Source organism: Sphaerodactylus townsendi, linkage group LG02, assembly GCF_021028975.2.
Source record: "Sphaerodactylus townsendi isolate TG3544 linkage group LG02, MPM_Stown_v2.3, whole genome shotgun sequence".
Classification (NCBI taxonomy): Eukaryota; Metazoa; Chordata; class Lepidosauria; order Squamata; family Sphaerodactylidae; genus Sphaerodactylus; species Sphaerodactylus townsendi.
The window spans coordinates 104,682,873-104,706,333 of record NC_059426.1 but is presented as its reverse complement, the minus strand read 5'-3'; the positions used below and the strand labels follow the sequence as shown (position 1 = coordinate 104,706,333).

At 40.8% G+C, this 23,461-nt stretch overlaps 1 protein-coding gene across 8 annotated transcripts in view; it reads right to left on the bottom strand.

Annotated features, from left to right (window-relative positions):
* The window catches only part of ANO1 (anoctamin 1), a 197,976-nt gene that overhangs the window by 51,281 nt on the left and 123,234 nt on the right, over positions 1-23,461 (bottom strand). For 6 of the 8 annotated variants that reach the window (XM_048486382.1, XM_048486381.1, XM_048486384.1 and 3 more), the window contains 6 exons: positions 16,536-16,587; positions 12,830-12,895; positions 12,293-12,348; positions 10,285-10,326; positions 6,916-6,980; positions 2,849-2,983 (listed from right to left, as the gene is read on the bottom strand). In XM_048486382.1, coding sequence (XP_048342339.1) covers positions 2,849-2,983; positions 6,916-6,980; positions 10,285-10,326; positions 12,293-12,348; positions 12,830-12,895; positions 16,536-16,587 — 416 coding nt within the window. The remainder of the gene's footprint in view (positions 1-2,848; positions 2,984-6,915; positions 6,981-10,284; positions 10,327-12,292; positions 12,349-12,829; positions 12,896-16,535; positions 16,588-23,461) is intronic. The other 2 variants (XM_048486383.1, XM_048486388.1) reach the window with 1 other exon arrangement.

The following is a 23,461-nucleotide window of genomic DNA, read 5'->3' as shown; positions in this document are numbered from 1 at the left end:
TATTTCAGATTCCAAATTACATTGCTAACTTTGGCAACATTTTATTGCACCAAACATGCAAGGTAAGAGAAGAATCATGACTTCCTTTTTCACAGATGTTAACATCCTGCCTCTGATTATTTGCGGCTATGACTCTGGTACAATTCTGACCATATAAAGTCAGACAATTGTTCCATCTAACTCAATATTGTCAGCTCTGACTGGCAGCAGCTAGCCCAGCTTTTCACACAGATAATTTTTTTTCTCCAGCACTGCTTACTGTGATGCTTTAATTGGTCAAACCTGAATCCCTCTGCTTTATTAGCAAGACAGGTTAAATAGACATGAGTGTAGCAGCACTGTGCAGATGCCATCCCATTGGGTCAGCAGTACTGCATGCTAAAACAGGTCAACCAATGCAGATCATAATGCATAGTATCACATAGACAAAAGGCTTGCCAGAGGCTTATCTTGTGACCACTGAGACCACTGCAGAAATAATAACCCAATTGACTAGAGGCTGATGACTATCAAAATCCACTCTCCAGTATTCAAGAAAAGACATCAGTTTAATCCAACAGGACAATCAAACAAGGACAGGCTAACACTAACTCCTGAGTATCCCTGCACCACCTTCTCGTTCCTACTTAACACCACCTTACAACCTTTATTTTTAGCCGATCCCTGTCTTCTCTCTGCCTAGTTCAATGTAACACCCAAGCCACGCTGCTACTTTCCAGTTATTTTTTCCTCCAGGTCACAAGCTCTGGATGTTACCTTGCCTCTGTCTCCCTTCTTCCCTTTCCCTGACCAGCCCTGAGTAAGACCTGACTGTAATGCTCCCCCAACTTGCTGTTTCTGTCTTCCACCCTTCAAAACAGTTTCTTTCTCCCTTTTTCCCAGCTGGCCTTAAAAAGCACTAACTTTCATAGTTCCCCTTCCACTCCCCTCATCCACTTCCTCCAGCCTCTCATCCCTGCTCAGGTTTCTACAATGTCTGTTGCCTTCTTTCCCTTGCTTTGCACCATCCCCCTTTGGGCCCTCCACCTTATTTTATCCTCTTTCTTGGGCACATTTCATACACAACCACACATGGGGGGGGACTCCAGTGAATCCTCTTACATGTAGTTGAAGTGGTTCCAGTTTGGTAGCTTTAACAAACACTATAGTGTTTGTTATAATGAGCAGCCCCAAATTGAGGGTGAAAAGAGACGAATCTAGTTATTTTCCCTCACAATCACTGAGAAACCATATTCTCCCAGAACTAAAGGCTCACTCCAAAACAGAGGCGTATTGGAGGGAAATGGCACCCGGGGAGAACTGCTCTGGACGCCCCCACCCCAGGGAATAGTACCGAAATGGTACTGGGGAACCAAATAATCTGAATACTATTACGTATACCCATCCTGAAATGTGAACCATACAGAAAAATTTTCAAGTGCATACCTATACTACCAGCCAGAGAAAACTAGTACTATAAGGGAGCTTCAGTCATCCTTAAAAATGTTCAAGATATATTGTAAAAAGACTTGATATATAGCCCTCTCCTTCATGTACATTCGACCATCTGAGAATTCAAATGTATATCCACTGATCTGTAGACAGAATTTTTTTGTTCCAAAAATCTCCCCACATCATTCTGAGCTGTATGCAGAACAGCTTTTGGATTTGGGGAGGGAGGGATACAACTCATCCCTCTTCTGTCAAAAACACCTTAGTAAATTGGAAAATGACTGCAATTTCTATGTATCGCTCTCTCCAGTTACAGCCCTACATGCTGTTACATAACATTTAGGATAGTTCCTTGATGGGCATGTGTGCAGCATGAAAAAGGAGGCAATAGTTCTGCTTGTGGTTCTTATGTCCCAAGCTCCACATTATGGTTACTTCTGCTAATATGTCATAGTAAGTTCTGCACTGCATTGGCACATTTTTAAAGCTCTATTTATACAGTATTTTTGTTTTGATAATCCATATAAATTCCATTAGCCAAACGTGAATAAAACTAAACATCTATCATAAAATATAATTGTGCTACTTTGCAGCACTGGGCTAATAATTTCATTCTACCATAGATAACTTGTATGGATCTGTGTTCAACTGACCTGTATTCAATTAACCATCTGAAAGTTTAAAACATAGCCACACTGAACAGTGACTTGTGAGAGATCTAAAATAGGTAAACTGATATCTTTACCAAGGGCAGCCTAAATTCAGGTACCGTTCTTGTGCATTCAGAGGATGGTAATGAAAATATCTGCTTTACTGTGGATAGGTTATATTTCCGTTGCGTTATATCAAATTATAGAAGGAAAATTATAGTTTTCCTTTTATTGCATGCAGTAGATCTTATTTATTTACTTATTTATTTTTTAATTTTAATTATTTATTTATCAAGATGACAATTACAAGGTGTCAATTAAACAACAGGTGTGACATCCTTTCTATGGCTGTTCTCCCCCCCAAAGGCCGAGTGGAACAATGTGTTTTGCAGACCCTATGGAACTCCTCAAGGTATCACAGGGCCCTAACAGAAGATGGTAGTGAATTCCACAAGGCAGGGACCAGGGCTTATGTAGGCTACCTGAGATGACTCAACAGCTCTATTAATGTGAAAGACAATTTTTGGGTCTAGGTATGCATCTGTGATAGCTAGAATATAAAGAAAACCTCAAAATTGCAAAAAAAAATCATTTGACAATTAAGATTGTATAACATTTGAACTGAAGTGGTGGCATAGGTTGTACCAAGATAGTGGTTGCAGTCCTAAACTTGAGGCTTGTAAATCTAGTGTGATTAAACCTTTCTCACAGCACAGATTGAACTTTGAAACATATGGGGAATGAGGCCCATGTATGTCTATGTTTACCTTGGTATATTCTCATTCATTGTTGCACAACCATACAGGAACACGATAATCCCTACGATGGAAGCTGGAATGAGCATTTGTGTATAAACTCCCAGCCAGGCAAAATACAATCCAATCTTCTCACCAAAGTACTTCCTGAAATACATGGCAGAAGAAAAACATTGTGATGTTTACTATTTCAAGGCTAAACCTATGGATCGCAGCAGGGTTGAGTTTGAAGCGGAAAATAAGCCCTGTTAATTAGCTGAATGTATTTCCCCTTGGAGGATTCTATTTTGCACTCTCCTTGGAACTGATCCAGGACTGGAAGCACCATGTCAGCCAACCATCCCTGCCCTTCTGTCTTGATAGCTCCCTTAATAACTATAGGACTCCCATTTGAAGATGTCCTCATATGCTTACTTGCTTGTCTTCCTATTAGTACACTTACCCTGTAAGATCTGTTTGCCAGAACAATAAATGAGTCAGATGTTAAGCAAAGGGCCAAAGTCTTGCTTTTCTTTGAACAAATGAATGTCAGATATATAACATTTCAGTAGATTGAGAATGTCTGACAGTCACAGAAAGAATGAAGTGGGAGTTTAGAGGGGGGAAAAATACCATCACTGATTTTTTTCAGTGAAGCTTCCGATAAGTGAACTGCTAAAATATATTCCAGCTGTAATAACCAATTATGGACTACAGCAGTGCTAAATGAAATTGTGGGAAGAAGAAGGAGCAGCGAACACAGAAATAAAAAAAAATTCACATCTACAGAAGCCACTGAAATAGAGAATGGATTTGTAGAACAGTGGCTGCCCCCAACCCAGTTATCTCAGGCTGGAGACAAAGCTAAGGTTGCCAGGCTTACAGATCTGCTCTTCAAATCTGAATCCAATTATTAAAAGCCAGAGAAAACAGCTATGGTTTCTCCTCCCATTTTGTGCTTTTGCTTCGTCCTGTTGTTTACGCTACTTAAACAGTGGGTCAGCTCCAGGGTGTCTCCATGTTACAAAAAGAAGCAAGGGATGAAAAAATGGGGAAGAGGGAATGGGTATGCGAAAAAAGGGTTGCTTCATTTTCCAGAAGTGAAAGGAAAATAGGGCTACATTGGGGTGGGGGGATGCAAGATGACAGCTTTACTGTCTTGTAAGCTGCTCTGTGCATTTTGCTGGGCAAGTTTCATCAGGGGATCAGAGTTCCTTTGTCCTGAAGCTGAGTCAGCACAAGAGAAGTCTGATCCTCCTGATGAAGCTTGTTCAATGAAACGCGTAGGGGGTTCACCGGACAATAAAGCTGTCACCTGTCATCTTTTGTCCTTCTTTGGTTTACTTCACTTTCCATTTCATTAAAAGTCAATTTCTGCACTGCAGTTAGCAGTGAAGCAGCATGGAGGGAGCAAAGAAACAAGGCAGAAACTTCAGTAGAAACTGAAGGGGGCGGGGAATTAAGCACAACTGGAACATGTAGGAAAGGACAGGTTTGCCTAATATCAGCAATACAGAAGACAACAAAGACACAGCTTTATGTTGTAAATGCACAGTGCTTCCCAGGCAATCTTCCAGGACTCTGTTAGGTAAACAGAAGGCAGCAGTGGCCAGTGGCTTCCACCAGTTTTGATGGTGAGCCAGCTGCAATCTTTCCTGGGCAGAAAACATCTTGCCATGTGTTGCACGTCCTGATAATATCTACATTAGATTACTGTAATGTACTGTACACAGGGCTGCCCTTGAAGACTATTTGGAAGCTACTGTTGGTTCAGAATGCTGTGTCTAGAATGCTGACTGGAGTCATAGGTACCACATCCCTCCAGTCTTGTTCCATCTACTCTGGTTTGCAATTTGCTTCTTGGCTCAATCCAAGGTGCTTTTCTTGACATTTAACACCCTCTATGGCTTGGGATCACCTACTCTCAGAAGAACCATCTACTCTCAATTAAGATGGCACACTCCTGGAGGAGAATGGAATCACAAGGATTCCTGAGAGCACTGGGGGATTTTTCTGGTGAAATGGCCGGCTCTTCTGTCAAGGTCTTGGTCTCCCTTTGGGATGATGAGATCTGGAGAGCCATTGACATGTCCACTCTTGACATGATCCCTCACTCCAGTGATAGAATGGCATTGAATGTTAAAAGTTACAGAGTAATGCATTTTTGAGTCCTCATAGCGATTGAAAAAAAAACTTGGCTAACTCCACCATTGTTTGCGAATGCTGGCATGCTATTTCCTTATCGGTAAACAAGGTACCCCCTTTAAGCAGAGGACTCATAAATGTTCCACGCAGCAGTACATAAAACTTGCTGTGAAGCTGAACATGCTCTGTGAAGCAGGAGGGGTGACGTCTTGAAGTGGTGGAAATTGTGTTGTGGATCTGACCGGAACCTGGTGAGAGCCCATTATCTCTCACCATTACCTCTCACCCATTATCTCACAACCAAGTAGTTGTGATGTGGTGAAGAAGGTGTATTTCTCCACCCTCATTGTGTTCACATGTAGCTGACCAGCAGAGTTATTTAGGGCGTCTGATGGCTTGCTGACCTCCATTTGGAGGACTGCGGCTGGGGTAAACCCTGGTACCTGTCATGATGATTTTGCTGTGCTCTTATGGGATAAAGTTGATCAGATCTGCATGGGATTGGACTCCACTGTTGAACAGCATACTGTGGAAGTGTCTGGAGCACCATCTGGTCCAGTTTTATTAGATCAATTTTAGTTTTTGAGGTCCAAGGACATGGACAAATTGCTTGTTCTTAAGGGACTGCACTAGGTCCTGATTCTCTCTCGGGTCCAATTCAAGGTGTTGATGGTGATGTACAAAGCCCAAAATGGTTTGGGCTCTGCTTACCTGAAGGTATGCCTGCATGGCCACTGAGGTCAGAGGGGAAGGCACTCCTGGTGGTAACTCCCCCTGCCAAGGTGCAGTGGGCGAGTGCACATGGGAGGGGTTTCTCCATGATTGCCCCCAGGCTCTGGAATAGTTTCCTCTTAAAGATTCGCCATGCATATTTGGTTAGCCTCCCTGTAAATCCCCTTTTACAGCTGCTGGTCTATGGGTTGGGGTGGGGAATCAGGGTTGGGGTTTTTTTAAGCTATTTTAATTGTAGTTTTAATGGTTATATTTTATTGATGATGTTTTTATGGTGATTTTTAAAATTTTATTGATGATGTTTTTATGGTGATTTTTAAAATTGTTTTTAACTTATGTAAGCTGCCTAGAGATGTTAATTTGAGGCAAGGTATAAATACTTACAAATAAATAAATAAGAATCTACTCCAGTCTCACTTCCTCCAATCAGGAGCAGCAGTGGCGTAGTGGTTAAGAGCAGGTATACTCTAATCTGGAGCAACCGGGTTTGATTCCCACTCTGCCGCCTGAGCTGTGGAGGCTTATCTGGGGAATTTAGATTAGCCTGTACACTCCAACACACATCAGCTGGATGACCTTGGGCTAGTCACCGTTCTTCGGAGCTCTCTCAGCCCCACCTACCTCACAGGGTGTTTGTTGTGAAGGGGGAAGGGAAAGGAGTTTGTAAGCCCCTTTGAGTCTCCTATAGGAGAGAAAGGGTGATATAAATCCAACTCTTCTTCTTCTTCTCTGGAGGCTCTCCAGGTGCCCCCACCATCAGAGGCTATATGGGTGGCAATTCAAGAAAGGGCATTTTTGGTCAACTTTGGAACTTTCTATCCAAGGAGATTCATCTGTCTCTCTCTACTGTTGTTTTCTGCTAGCAGTTGAAGACTTTTTTGTTTGTATAGCATTCCCGCACTTACTGTTATTGGCCTTTTCCCCTGGTTGTATTCTTATGTGTGTTTGTATGTTTTATTGAATTAAATTAACTATTTTATGCATATTTTATTTTAAATGCTATTTCACTGTCTCAAATGTTTTAATATTGAAATGTTTTAATGTTTTGATGTTCACTGAAAAATGGCAGCATATAAATATTTTAAATAAATAAGGAAGATAACTGTGGCCCTGCAATGGCAACACACATGTAAACCCAAACTTAAACACTAACATGGGATGGGGCAGGGTAGTGTCACGGGTTTAATAAATGAGATTTGAACTGAATTTTAGATCCTTCTTACCTCACTAGGTCAATTGGCTGGTACTTGTAAAAAACTCCATAGTTTGCCCATTCTTCACACAGGAGCTGTAAAACAAAGTTAAAATGAAATAGAAAGCTGCATGAAAGGAGTTTCTTCTTGCTCTCAACCATAGAGTTCACTCTGTGGTCTGATATCATTATTTAGTGGTTTTATGTTCTTTAATCCACCATTGCATTTGCATTAAGTACTGAGCACGCTTGATGTTTGGCGCACTGACACCTCTGTATTAATCTTACTAGAGGATTAATAGAGAGATATAAAGGGAGGAGAGAAAGGAGATGTGAGGCCCTGATTCTATGATTTACAACAATATATACACCAGGACAGCACTTAATAGGTTTGGAAGGTGATCATTCACTGAGTTATTAGAGTAGGGTGAGCCCAAATAAACTGGTTTACAGTTCCTGAAGAACAAAATGATCTTTTAAAATTATTTTTTGGACTATGATGTTAGCTAAATAAAATAAAAACCAGTTTCTCCTATAACCAGGAGTAAGTTCAGCTGGTAAAATGACCAGTTATCCTTTTTGTATTTCTTGCCCCAGGATGTCCTAGAATGAAACCTTTTGTTCTGCTGCTATAAACATGCACAATGTCCTTTTGCTGGTATGTAGTTCTCCTCCTAATATCTTCAGATTTTATTCCCTTTTTAAAAGAAGGATAATATCACTGTGAAGCTTAACTATTGCATAAGGTAATACATCTTATCTGTAAGGGGCTGTGACTCATTGGTAAATCATCTAATCTCAGGTTCAATCTCTGGCATCTCCAGTTAAAAGGACCAGATAGCAGGGGATATGAAAGATCTCATTCTGAGACCTTAGTCACTGTCTGTCTGAGTAGACAATAGTGACCTTGATGAACCAATAATCTGATTCAGTGTAAGACAGCTTCGACACTGAATGTGCAGTACACCCCAAGTCTTTAGTGTATATTTACATAGATGAAAAAAATGTAGATCAGGTTTATACTGACTGTATTCTTTGTTCTTTGTTGCAGAGGAATCTTCAAAAAAAGGGTTCTTTGTATTCTGTGTTGAAGAGGAATCTAAAATTTCTACGATTTCACTATTACAGCATTTATCAAATCTAATAATGTGACAATAATTACTTACAAAACTGAAATTTGTACCATAATTACTGAATACAAAACTGAATTTTAAATCTAAATTTCAATACTGAATCATGACATTTTTTTCTGACACAGAATTCTACTTAAATAAAGTTCTCTAGGAACATCTGACTACTTCATATTTTATAATTTATGGCCTTGTTTTGCAATTTCCAACATGCAATGTTCAATTATTCTTGCCCAAGTTAGTATATGGGAAATGTTATTGGATGTTTCCCCAGGCCTGTTTTGTGATTATCCTCCATATCTGCAGAAGAGGACTGGGAATAAATTAACATTTGATGTTGCCTTTTCTTTCAGCTCTCACTTGACAGATAATACTGTGACATCACATATAAAAATACCTAATTTAGGTTTATTCTTTGGAAGAAGAAATGCTCTCTTGAATGCAGCAGGACGACTTCTTGTCTTTAATTTGGGAATTACAGTAATGGCATATTTTAGCTTTCTACTTTTAAAACAGCGCCCTGAGAAGGAACTCCAAAACAGATTTTAAGATCACAAAGCTCTCTAGATTCACACCGTTGTCGCTAAAATCAACTATAATTCCTTGGACTCAGGCAATGTGGAAAGTGTCTCAGGGAGGACAATAACAAATAGTGTTTGTTAATAACCAAATGCATCTGCCCCTATCACTGGATGCCACATACAATTGAGAACTCAGTTATTCATTGTGAAAATACAAATGAAAATCTGCAAGGGCTTGTGGGGTGGAGATCTCATTACCCCCTACCCCATTATTTCCCTTTCCTGCTTCCTTCTCTCCTTCCCAGCCAAAAGTCAACCTACTTTTCATTTGGCCCTTTCTTTAGCTTGCCCTCCTATTCCAGCAGCCTCTACCTAGGAAGCTATCACACAGTTGTATGATGTCAGCTGCTGGGCCAGATCCATATGCATCATACGGAACCTTCACTGGCTGGTGGGGGGACACACCACTTTTCTCTCTAACCCACTCCCCACATTATTTTCCTTCTCCCGCCTCCTGACAACCCCCATATCTTCTCCCCTTTTCCTGCCTCATTCTCATCTTTTGATGTGCCTCAGCTAAGCTCCCAAGCTGTTTTTTCTTCCTCGAAGGCACAGGATTCTAATCTGGGTTAAGACTAAAGAATATTAGGGAGGCACCTTTTTTGCCATGAAATGCCTCAATGAGCTGTTGTTTGTCCTGTTGGAGTAAATATACAGATCCTCACGGGCCCCAGTGGAACAAAAAGCAACTTTGTGAGGTTATCTCAAGTTGGAAAAATGGAATGAAAGACTCATCCAGTGCCACAGTTCCTGTCTGTACTGGAGTCCCAGGTGTTTGCTTTTTCAAAGCAAAAAAGGCTCTGGAGTGCATTTACAGAACTCCCAGTGTTATGTCTGAGGGTATAGATGAAGGGAAGTCTCCCTTCTGTTGTTAAGGCTGCTCCTTTGCCTAAAGACAGTAAAGAAAAGGAGTAAGGGAAGGATCCAGAATACCTCAGTGCTACTCATCAATTCATGGATGGATTCACTTCAGTCTTATGTTTTAACAAGTTACTCTGGAATCAGCATAAAAACTGCAGACTTAGCACCAAATTAGACATTATAGCAACTGCAGGTCTGACCTGTAAATGCCAATGTCATTTTAGAGAAGAATTCAGCCATTTTAAAAAGCCACAAGGGCACAATCCTGATTTGAACCATGTCACAGTGGGACCAGGTGATTTTGCTCCCCCCCCCCCACATGCCTTTGTAAGTGTTGTAACAGCTGTTGGGGGATATTTTTGGTATTTGAAAAGGTGCCAGGGGGAGGGAAACAAGATCACCTGGTCCACCTGTGGTCATGCGGAATTTTTGAATGGCTGAATTTGTCTCTAAAATGGCACCAGCATCCACATGCATGCCATAATGCCTAGGTTGGCCTTACAGCCCACTAAAAATGCCTTGTGTTCCTGTCCTATGACTTGGCTATTGCTGATGGTACAAGCCTCCCTCCTAATTTGGAACTGCCCAATGTGCTCTCAAAATACTGGCTGCACAACTTGCACAAATGGTGGTTGAGCTTTCTTGACAAATCACATGCACCAATGCTGCATTTTCTGCTAGAGGGAACACATTTAGAAACAACATTTCTAAATGGCACTGCCTCTCCATGATACTTAAGTTAAAAGTCTTGACAAGTGCCCACCTCCCAACAAGTGCCCCTTGAAGCTCACACTCTTGAGAATGTGCTGAGCCCCCGTATCAACTTACTTTTCTGTCATTAGCCTCAACGTATTCATCTTCATAGTCACCCTTTAAAAAAAGTAAATTAAATTCATTTGAACATGTCACAACCAAAGCTATCTGCATTCTGTATGTTAAATATCACTCTTACACATAATGCAGACTATCTAAGTCAGAAATTGTTTCAATTCCAGAGCAATAACCAACATGTTTAGTTTTGGAGTAGAATGAAATGCTGGTTAGGATAGCACTGGGCGTTTCCCCACTTACCTTTGCTACCCTTTGCTGCGCGCTACTCTCTGCGCGGGGTCATCAAAAGGCGCCGTTTGGAGGAGCACCAGGGATACCGCGTGCTGAGGAGGCGTGAGAGCGGCAGCGTCAGGGCGGCTGCGTTGTCGCCGCCCCTGTAGTGGGGAGTGCCGGGGGACCCCATGCTACTTGAGGAGAGTAGTGCAGGGCTTAAGGTAAGTGGGGAAAGGGCCACTGTTAGTTTTCTCACCACATGCTAGTAATGACTAAAAGATCCAAGAGGTACTGAAGAATACAGACTCTTCAGGGCAGTTGATTCCTGACTCTTTTTCTTAATAGGTGTGAATGAATTACAGACATGAGACTACAGTAGCGGAGATCAGCTGCTCTGTGTTTGTGGGCAACAGGATCTGGGGAAGTAGGTTTTTGCTTATGAAAGCTGCTGCAGCAATAATTCCTTTAGTTTTTTTAGTTACTGGGCTGGGTTTGTGAGAGCACAAAAGAGCTGGCAGTTGATGACTGTTAATTTAAAAGGCAAGGGGGGGTGAAGGGGGTGAGATCAGGTAAATCCTGTGTGTGCATGCAGGACCTATTCCTCTTCGATGTTCTTAAAGTCCTGCAGAGCTTGAAAAGAATGGGAGGGAGGGAGGGAGGGAGGGGGTGGTGGAAATCAGATAGATCTTCTTTCTGCAGGGCTTGAAAGCTATCGGAGGAAGATAGATCAGCCAGATCCTGCATGCAGGACTGAACTACCTCATTTGCATGTAGAATATGTCCCCCACACATGTTTTCCAAGCCCTCTGGGGCAGGAATGCACTGCTGAGGGCAGTCCTGTCCCCCCAGTTCCCAAGCCCATGAGATCTTGGGAAATGATGGAGTGGGAGGAGAACTGAAAAATTTCTGATTCGTGTTTTTTAACCCAAATATTTTCAGTAATACCCAAATAAAGCTGATGAATTTTGGCTTTACCGACAATTTCTGGGTTAAAAAAAACCCCAAACCCAAAATTTACCAATTTTTAAATTTGTGCTCAGGCCTACTCCACATACAGTATTCAGTGTATGCCCAGTTCTACAACAGGACAAATAAGCACATTTCCTCTCAAGCAGTCCACCAATTTAAGAGTGTTTTCCATGCTGGTTAGTAAAACTCTCATTAAATGCAAGACTGATTGACCGATTCAATATATCATTGAATAAAACGTCACAAATAGAAAAAATGTTTAATGATTTTTTTCTATTCAGATACATTAATGCATTAGGTTCCCAAATATACAATTGTTTGCAACCTTTAAGCAATTCATTTATGTATGATGAACAAGCGGGCCATCCTTACATTAACATTACTATGATTTTCAGAATAGGCACAATTAGAAGACATAACTAATCCACTTCTCCAACAGAAACTGAGCACACTGAAATGCATTATATTAAGAGGATGCCAAGGGGATTTAAATCAGGAAGCTCACTACATGGTGCCAGACAACTAAATATGTATCTTAATAGCCTCACTGTCCTTAATAACAGAAGGTCAAAAGCACAATAATTTGCTGAGTCATTTTTACAACTCTATTTTATATAAAACTAGAGAAGTTATTTTTGTGTTAGGACACTAGTGAAATGTTGGCAGACATATTCTTAAACTGTTAAAAAGCAATGGAAAAAAAGCAGAAAACTGGGCTTGTGGACAGCCGAAGAAATTTAAGACTGTGCCGTTGATACCTGACACATTAAGAGTTCTTGGGATCAGCATGCAGATTCATAAAAATACATTCTAAAGCACTTACATCATGTAATGGATATGCAGCACTGTAAACACCATTGGCAAGCAGACTGGTGATCCCTGGAACAACAAAACAGGGTATCTATTTATGCTTCCAAGTTTCAATTCCCTCAACCTTGCAAATTCTGGAGATTTCCCTCTCAAAAGATCAGTAATTTCATGTGCGTCCATGCTGTTTGACTGAAAAGATTATTAAACATGGTTCATTGTAAAAAACAGAAAGCTGTGGAGGTTCAGAGGAAGCCATATATTCCAGAGTCAAGAGCTGGGATCCAAATGACCGGAAATTAGTTATAATAAATTACACACCCTGAAGGTTCAAACAGGATTTTCAAAGCAAGCTCCCAGATTTGGAAGTATAGAAAAAGGCAAGGTTATAAGAAGAAGCGAGTTCAGCTGGACCTGTTGGGGTGGGGGATTATACACATACACACATGAATACACATACACACATTCATACACAGATTTTTAAAATCAGATTTAACTTTGATTAGAGAAGCTCTTTGGAAAGCCTTTGGAAAGCCTTTGGTATAATACTTACCATATTTATCACATTTTCGTCTTTTATTTAAAAGGGTAGTTTCCTTCTTTCTTCCCTCTCCGTTCCCTGTTTATACATTTGTTTATTAGTTATACGATTGAGCCTGAAGCAGTTACAATGCTTGAGCAATAGGAAATCTGAGGCAATGTATATATTTGTTTCTGGAAAATGTTTAATTTTTGAGTAGAATGAGATGGTGCGTAATAGGAGATGTTGTAAATGTATCTGGGATTGTGAAGTGGGTGAATAACACACTTAGAAATCTCAGCTCGCCACAAAATTCCAGAGACTGCTTAGTTGCAAACTCTTGGAGGATGCAGTATTTAATTTCTAGATGTTTTCTGCATTACAGCTGCTAGCACTGATATAGTTGCTTCCAAATATGGAGTATCTGATAGACTTTGGACATGTGTTCCTTGGTAACATGACTCTTTCAATAATTCTGATACCCTGCCTTTAAAGCGGGCTTGGATCTAGTAAATTATATATATATTCTATATATATAGAGAGAAAGAATGAAAAACTGTGGGTAGCTGTATGATAGTATTGGATGAATGTAACAAGACAAGCTTTAAGGCATGTTATGGTATGCATTTTAGTGAGAGAAATGTTTTCAACTTACCTGATAAACTCATCAAAATACAGAACCCACATTTTTCTAATTAAGTATCTTTCTATTCCATTTTTATTCCAACCCAACATTTCTTCCAGGAGTTCAAGATTGTGTACAGTCATTACTGCTTCTCCATTTAATCCTTCTAACAACCATACATGGTAATTTGGGCTAAGAGAAAGTGACTGGCCCAAGATCAGTTTCAGTTGAATGGTGGGCTGAACCTGAGGGGTGGCAGAGTGGCCAGGAAGTAAGAAGCTGGTAAAGTTCTCCCTACTACTGGAACTGGTAAATGAGTGGCATTGGTTGCAAGAGGGTAGACTGGTGAAGGGAGAGAGCAGCTGTGGTAGCAGCCATACAGACAGGTGGATCACTCAGCAGGTGGTTTCCTCAGTAAGCGAACGAGGGAGAGTATGGGATCCTTCCCGTGCATCTCCTAGATTTCCACTTCTCACTATATGTAATTCTTAATGTAGCCAGATTTGTGGATACTTGGTTCTGGAGACTGGAACCAGGTACAGACAAGACAGAACTTGAAAAAAAACATTAAAAATCTGAAATCTTAAAAAACAACATGTATCTATATTTAAAACCCCAAAATGATAGAAGTGCCTACAGTTTTTTTTAAGCCTTCTATCCATCGCTAGGCTACCACAAATGTATTGCCAGTCTCCAAGCCTTGCTTTCTATCTGTGAAGAGCAGGAAGATGAGATAAGGACCTCTCTAGGGCTGTTTTGGCCTTTCAGAGAGGACTTACAGGGGCCAAGGCCAGCAGCAACCGCCAGGCAACTTGGTCTCATGCAACTGGTCTGGCTCTCCAGTTCAACAGAATCACCCAATGAAAGCCAGAAAAGCTAGATTTGAAGAAAAATCTGAAAACTATTTTTTTTAAAATAGGGCTTAATTAAAAAAAACCAATACAAACACCATCTGTAACTTTAAGAAATAAATGCCCTCAGTAATCATTGCGAGAAAACCAGAACAGTACTGCCAGGGTTCCAGCTCTGATTACTGTTAAATAAATGGCAAGGGGGGCGGGGAGAGAAAGGGCCCTTTCCAAGGCTGTTTTGACTGTTACAGGAGGAGTCATGGGGCTAGGTCCATGATCAAGCAGCAGACAACTTCCTCTCTCATGACTTGCAAGATTCACCCAGGCCCAGCTACTGGCTATTGGTCAACAACAGCTATCTCATGAAAGCCAGTGTAGCATAATGGTTACAAGCAGGAACTCCCAACCTTTTTGAGCCTACAGCTGTAGCACCTTATTGCCAGTCATAAAGTCCTTGTGCTATGGTGGCAGATGCTGCCATAGTAGCATTTTTAAAAATCTGCACAACCAATAAAATCTCCTCCCAGAAGCCTTGCTGGGCATAAGTCTCACATGGCCCTGCCCAATTTTGAAAAACACTTGGAATGAGCCAGGAAAGGTGTTGGAAGGGGCCCATGATGTATCTGGGCATCACATTAAGGATCCCTAATGGGATCCAGAAATCTCAGAAAGGGGTTGTAAGCGCAGAAGAAAGAAAGAATGATAGAAAGAAATAGAAAGTGGTAAAAAGTGAGAGCAAGAGAGAGAAAGAGAAAAAGGAAAGGATTTTAGATTTACCAGAAGGTTATTTCTTCCTTCTCTCCATTATTTAAGAAAAATAATGGAGAGGAAAAGATTCAGGCAAAAATACAGCTTAAAGTCATTGCACAGAATCATAAAGTGTCTTTGTTAAGAAAAAGCATTCAATGTTCCTACATTCCAGAAGAAGATACTTCTTAAGCTTGTGTGCAAAGACAAAGCTCATGAAAATAATGTCTTCAACTAAAACATATCTAAAGCACAGACCCAGAAATTAGAAAATAGAAATAAAGCATTTAAACATTTCAACTGAAGTATACTTCTATGTAACTTAAGCAAGTTTTCTTGAAGACATTTTAGTATTAAGAATTATTGCTCAGAGATAGCAAAGGCCCTTTGCTTTCTAAAATAGCCCCTATTGTTTCTTCCCACATTCCAAAGAAAAGATACTTCCACTTAGCAACGAGCTGAGAAACTGTGTGTAAAGAAAAATAACTGATCAGCAGAATTAAAGCAAAGAGTGAGTCAAGCCATGTGAGAAACTATATTCTTAAGAATGCTATTTAACAATGTATCGCCATGATTAACAATGATGAGAATACTGAAACGTCATGAATTGACAGGGTTTGACTTTGCAACATTTATGATGCATCAGCTGTCTTTATCTTATAAGAACTGTGACTTTTGTATAATCAGGGCGACTCCTCTGATTCTAAAACAGACCCTCTGTGGGTTTGGAATAAAAATTATTTATTTAATTATTCCTTGTTGGCTCAAGCTTATTAGCTTACTCTTATTAAACACGTTACCCCGTGCTAACAGGGTGATCCAGAAATCTCAGTGCCATACCATTTTGGTAACCTGGCACTGCAAGATAAACTATGGTCCCTTCCAGATTTTCTAACAGTTAACAGTTGCCTCTCTTAAGAAAAATCTAAACATCCAAGAAGCACTTCATTAAGGAAGCTACTTCTCCTCAAATTAACCCAGATCTGAATCAGAAATATATTCTGAAATAATATAAAACCTATACCGAGAACAACATCCTGGATCTTGATTTCTTGAAAGTTTGATTTCCCCAAGTTATTATTAGGTAATTCATAGAGTTTTGAACAATATTCATAGAAATATCAGTCTGAAGTTCCCTGGATGCAACATGCTTTTATCATGTATCTTAAAATAGGTGCTTCTGGGTTTTTTTTCCTGCAAAATGTTTTTCTTTAAGAAAACCTCTGTATTGCAGAAAACCTCAGAATCCAAGGTGTTAGAGCTTCCAACAATTCCTAGAAAGGGTTGATATCATATCTGGTTTTTTTCTGGAAGTGATGTCACAAAGATTAATCCACCTATCATTATTTGTAGGACAGTTAACCAGCTTTCTGTCAATATTTGCATATTCATAGAAGTCTGTTCAATTATATCCCTTATCTGTACCTGGCCACATTCTATGAGTTTTTTGATTGGCATGGGAGCCAGATTCAGAATTAGATATATGATGATCTGAAACCTAAATAAATGTCCTTACCCATGCTGTATTTGGCTTTGGTGCAGGTAGTTCGTTTCAGTATTTCGTAAACCTGTAGAAAAAAAGGTTCTTAAGCACTTGTAATGAAGAATAACATTTGCACTGTGTGTAATATAAACAAAAGCATCAGTACATCTAAGCTTTTGAGTGCTACCGTTACATCAGCACCATTTCCTATGCAAATCAGTGTTCGAGAGTAAAAGACAACACCTGGTAACTAAATGAACATTATTGTCTGGGATGTCTGTTTGACCTATTGCTAATTCAAGTTTATGTAACGTTGCAAGACCGATTCACAAATGCCTACCTGAAACAGACCTCCCATTTGTAATTCTTCAAACTTGCATGAGGCTAGAGATTTGACGGCCAGGAAAAACTGGAAAAAGCTTGGATCCCCTCCTTTTCTCCCAAGCCTTCTTTCATCTTAATTTTCCAATGGAAAATTTCAAAAATTTGCAGGAACACTAAAAAGAAATTCCTGTTACATGTTTTCTCTTTTCCTTCCCCATTTGAAGGATTGGAACATCTGAACAAAGCCAGTGTAAAATACTAAAAATATTCAATATTTTCTAAAGAAGGAGATTGATTGGTTTGATTACTATGTCTAGTACTCCAGTATCAATCTCAGATTTTTTTGAGGCTAATGTCATATTTTCAGGAATAAACGTTACAATATGAACACCCCATCTTATGAATTAAGATTACTGGTCATTTTACTTTGGCTGCTGTCATCCCAAATGAAACTGGTTGGTACCAAGAAGTGTCATGTGGTGTAGAATTCTGTCCAGCAGGAGACTGATCGGGCCTATTCTTTTGAGGGCTGAACTAGATGTGATAGTGTCCCTTGGTCCAACCTCAGGATGCTGCCACTTTAAATCCTAGTCATACAGATTGTTGTATCCCTGGAATGTTCAATAACAAGATTCTGTATTCAGTTGATTTTTTTTATTATGTGTAGGGATGCACTGCTGACCCAGCAGCACCGTAAGTAGAGCGCTGGCACACCGGCGCTCCTACGGCCTTCTGGTCGCACCGCTCCCCCACCCCTCATCCCCCGATGAGTCACAGGTCATGAACTACCTGGCTCACAACCACCGGGTGTCCCGGACAAAGGGACAATGGTCTTGCCCCCAGGTGAGGATTAGGCCCAGACGCTGATGCTCCTCTCCGCACGTAGCAGCCAGGTGAGATCATGCATCACATGATGATCTCTCAGTCTCCCGCTCTCCCGCTCTCCCGGAATTCCCCCCGTTCCGCCCTTCTACACGCCCCCGCTAGAATCATAATAAAAGGTGCCAGGAACCAGCACGCGGCAGAGTCGCTAGGAACACGGACACCCGCGCTCCCGCTGCTGGCGCTCTCCACCAGATGAAACCTCCGCGTCTCGCCTCTTCCTTAGCGACGACCCTGCGGGGATGACTACAAGTATGAAACAGCATTTACACTTCTATTGCCAGAACTAATAGCCAGCATTGCAGCCATTATTATGCTCCACATCATCCCCCACATCACATCGCCTCACTCCTGTCTACCAATTCCCAAGTGGGGAATGACACCTCTCCAGTTCCATGGTCCGGGGAAGGAGAATCCAGCTCCTCCTGGGGTCAAAACAATCTACAATTCACACTACTGACAGAGCTACACAGCTGGTGTCTAATGAGCTGATAAGGCCTGAGAAGCACAGCAGAAAAACATAAGCACAGCAGGAAGGAGGAATGACAAGAGAATGGTTCCCACATCCTGGGCAGGAGACTGGAGATATGGCAGAATCAAACAGGGGCTGATCATGACACAGATTTTAAAATGCTCACTGGGCCTGTAGCATGGTGAGACCAAGTGCTACTGTCCCCCCTCCCCACAAGTGCCATCATATCTACCGTATATACTCGCATATAAGCCGAGTTTTTCAGCCCTGTTTTAAGGCTGAAAAATGCCCCCTCGGCTTATACATGAGTCCTGGCTCTTCAGGCCTCTGCTGAGGCTGGGGGCATGGCCGGGATGACCTCCCTGTGGCTGCGCAAGCCGCTTGTTGCTGCCCTCCTCGGAGGGTGAAGGGGAACCCTGGCTGGCTGGGCTTCCTCCAACCCCGGGAGGCAGAAAGAGCTCCTTATTTGGGCAGTGACTCCCCCGATGTCATTGCCCAAATAAGGAGCTCCCTCCACCTCCTGGCTGGGTTTGAGGAAGCCCAGGCAGCCCGGAGGTGGAGGGAGCTCCTTATTTGGGCAATGACATCAGGGGGTGACACTGCCCAAATAAGGAGCTCCCTCCACCTCCCCGCTGGGCTTCCTCAAACACAGCCGGGAGGTGGAGGGAGCTCCTTATTTGGGCAGTGATGCTGGAATCCACCTCCAAACAGCATCATTTTCAATGGTGTTTAAACTAGGGAGCCCAGATTCTCCTTTTAAATCCACCTTAAAGGGAGAATCCGGGGTTCCCAATTTAAACAACATTGACAGTGATGTTATTTTGGGGTTGATTCTCCCCCACCCTGAAACAGCATCACTTTCAATGTTTATACTGGGGACCTCAGATTCTCCCTTTAAATCCATGCCAAAAGGAGGGGGGGATTTAAAAGGAAAATCAGGGGAAATTTGGGGGGTGCCCACTGTCAGGGGTCAATTGTTAAGCTAGCAGCACCAAACTTTCAGGGTATCTTTAGGAGATTCTCCTAATGATACTACCCAGGTTTGGTGAAGTTTGGTTCAGGGGGTCCAAAGTTATCGAACCTCAAAGGTGTAGCCCCCATCTCCTATTAGCTCCCATTGGAAACAATGGGGGATGGGGCACCCCTTTTGGGAGTCCATAACTTTGAACTCTCTAAACCAAACCTGGGTGATAGCATTAGGAGAGTCTCCTGAAACATCCCTGACATTTTGGTGCTGCTGGCCTAAAAACTGCGCCCTTGGCAGGTCAAAAACAGAAAAACACTGAAAATACCAAAAAAATCCCAAAAATGAACCTGCAGTTTTTGCACCCCCCACAAGGGGGCGCCCTGGGTAACTGCCCACTTTGCCCAATGGGAGAAACGCCTCTGATAGATAGCATTACTGATAAACAGTCTATATTTTCCGGCCATGTCACATGTTATGCAGAGGCAGTTCCAAATTTGTATTTGACTTCACAGAGCCCTCTGTCACAATTCACCCTGTTCCCACTCCTCCTTCTTCCTACTGGCTTTCCAACTAACCTGCATGAGAGTTGTGACCCACTTTTGTGTCCCAGTCTACAGTCTGAGAAGCACTGTTCTAAGGCAACAGTCTACAAGCTAACATTCAGGAACAACACCAGAATGGGAAAGAGAGCAGGCATGGTACAGTGGTCAAGAGTGGCGGTCTCTAATCTGGAGAACTGGCTTTGATTCCCCAGTCCTCCACATGAGTGGCAGACTTTTATCTAGTGGACCATGTTTGTTTCCCTGCTACTACACATGAAGCCTGTTGGGTGATCTTGGCCTAGTCTCATTTCTCTCAGAATGCTCTCAGCTCCACCTACTTCACAAGGTGTCTGTTGTGGGGAAGGGAAGGTGATTGTAAGCCACTTTGAGACTCCTTAAAATTAAAGAAGTGGGGAAATTAAAAAAATTATCCTTGATAACAGAATAAATTCATCTAAGATTTTATGTTGCAGAGACATCAGATCTTACATACGTTTATGTAAGCCCATTTTGCTAAACCTAAGATGTATATAGAGGCAAATACTTATCAGTGCCTACTATAAACATTTGCCTGGCAATATAAATAGCACAAAAGGATAGCATACTATGCCGCCATGGATGCTCTATGAGATGTATGATTCATGCATAAATATTTGGTTTCTTGTCTTATGAAATAAAAGATCAAGCCAATTAAAAATTCCAAAGCTAATTTTTTTTCATCTCTAATGAGACTCAAAATGAAAAATGCATTACCTCCATGTTATTACAGCCATACATTTAGAATCAGACTGGAGACTTCCTCTAATTTTATATAATATTTTTATCAGGTTTTAACACTTACAATTTAACTTTATGTCTATAATTGTTTTTCAAATGGGAGATTTTTATTCCAAAAAAGAAGTTGTATGGTATATTATGGTTGTATTTTCAAACATGAAAATAAACAATGAAGAGTAATACTTCCTATCTTATCTTAACTTAAAAAAACAGTTTTAATTAAGATTATTTAGAAACAAACAACAATTAAAAAACCCCTCTACTATAAGGGGAGAAGAGTGGACTCCTAATTTCTTCTGCAACAAATATAAATGTAATTGAAAAATTACCACTTGCTTTCTAGTTACAAATGTGGAAATGTTTCATTTAATTCTTAATAATTATTACTAATTAAATAGGATTCATACTTTTCTCTATTAAGTTGATTTTCTTATTATCCTAGTCTTCAGAAACCATCAGTTCATTTTTAAAATGTTTTTAGTGAAAAGTTTGCCAGGGTTTCCAGTTATCAATAAACGTGGATAATTTGCCAGTGTTGAAAAATACTAGAGTCAAGACAGTGTCTAACCAGCTCCACACAAACACAGGATGACCATAGACAAAAGAAACAAAGGCCAGGATACTTCTATTCAGATGCTCCCACCAGTGACCTTGCTATCTCCATTGTTACTCCCATGCTATAGTCTTCATTGTTACTCATACTTCTATTCAGATGCCCTCAACTATTGACCTGGTTGCCTTCTTTGTTACTCACAGACAATGTTTCTCCACCCACCCTGGACACTCCAACAGATATATATACTCCACTTGCTTTCCCAACATCAGATCCTCTGAAGATGCCAGCCACAGATGCAGGCGAAACGTCAGGAGAGAATGCTGCTAGAACACGGCCATACAGCCCGGAATCCACACAGCACCCAAGTGATTCCGGCCGTGAAAGCCTTCGACAATACATATTCCATTTATGCTTAAAGATTTTTTTAATGATTCCCACATGTGATCTAGCTAGCTAGCACAATTTGTCAGTCATAACTGTTCTTAGAAAAAATAATATACATACAATCTAAGTAACACAAACTGTGTTGTATTTTTGAAGAGACATATGCTGGGAGAAAACTGGGTATATTCTTATTGAGAGTGGATTGGGTAAGAATAAAAGGGGTGTGGAGAAAGGCTATCCTTGACTTTTTCCTGGAGCTCAGAAATAATCAGGAACCCTCCCACACTAAGTAACATGTTGAGTTTGAAGACTAGTTACCATGAACAAGTTTGCCTTTGGGCTGGGGCACTTGTGCTGTAATTAAATATTTGTAAATATTATGAAAATGCTGTTCAATCTTCCGTATTCTATCTTCCAAAGCAAACAAATCCCAGTAAGCTCCAGACTGGTGAATTGCTGAGGTCTACCATGAAGTTCACTTTGTGACCTTGGAATAGTTCTCTTTTAACCTAACCCACCTCACAGTGTTGTTGTAAGGATAAACAGGCCAAAACCACGTATGGCACCTTGTGCTCCTTGGAGAAATTGTGAGGTGGGGGAACCTTGAAAGGTAATTTTTTTAAAATTTAAACAGAGAAATAGAAAAAGATGTATGGATGCATTTAACCCTTCCAGTAACTGGTTGAGATTCCTCCTTTCAGATACCAGAAAGAAAAAGTATTGGAGAAAACTGGTTAAGGCCACTAGACAATAGAGGTCAGTTTTAAAATGGTGAAGGCAACTTAGGGAAGTAGAATATCCATCCAAGACAGAAAGGTAAGAAAGCAGCAGGATTTATAGATATTATTTGGCTGCTGGAGCATAAAAGGTTGATTAAGTTAGGGGGCAGACAGAGAAATACAAGTCAATAGTGACCTGCAGTTAGTTCTGTTCTCTACAGATTCTACACTGCTCCAATAGCCACTTAAGAGTTCAGTTTGTGAAATTCAAAACATATATGCACACACAGGACCTGTTCTTATATGCCCAAGATTGTCAGAAAATATCAACCATTTTCCAATCACAGTAACTTAGGAGGTATTTTCAATTTTTAAATTAGGAACTGACATAGAAGACAAACTGAACAAATTAAGACAAAGAATAGAAATTTAGCCCATTTGTTTAGTGGCAAACTACTTTGTAGAGATTTTCTCTTCTTTACTAGCCATAGTTACATAAGAGAAAAATCCTGATTATTTGTCAAACAGTGCTTGGGAGTGACCAAATAGGTAGAATGAGTCAATATTTGTAGTAGGACTTAAATATGAAAGATGGAAGTCAACTTTAGAAAGGAGAACAATGAGTATATTACAAATAAAGGCTGACCAACTGCTGAACCTATATTTGAATAAATTTATGGATTTTAACTCTAGTAATTTCCCCACAACACCTTTCTATGGCCACAAATGAGTTCAATGTCTCTTCCCCATCAGTTCAGTCCATAAATCCAGAATGTTAACTTGAATAGGCCTTAAAGGCTTTAAATCACTTCGCATACTTGTTGCCAGATTGATATACTTCCATTCACTTCAGGCCATTTTAGTTAGCACCTTGCCAGACCACCTTTGCTAGATCTAGAATGGTCTGCTACGTTTTATAGAACCTTAAGGCAAAAACAGAGGTGCCAATGAAAGGAATGTGAGGCTGACTGAATCTGAGCCCCCTGAGACAACTTGTGTGCATGCATCAAGGAAAGTGGGTACGTATGCAAAACATTTAGAAGATTCTTGAGAAACAGCTCAAACCCAGTACACCCAGGAAACCATGATAATATTAATTAATGTATTGTCAAAGGCTTTTCACAATCAGAATCAACTGGCTGTTGTGGGTTTTCTGGGCTGTGTGGCTGTGGTTTGGTAGTTTTTGCTCCTAATGTTTTGCCCGCATCTATGACTGGCATCTTCATAGGCACATCAGGGCAAGATGAGTTTCTCTCTATGACACAGTATGGAGTGATTGTGTGGTGGGCAAATACTTTGTCTCACTTTTGTGAGGCACATTTGCATGTGTTTGAGT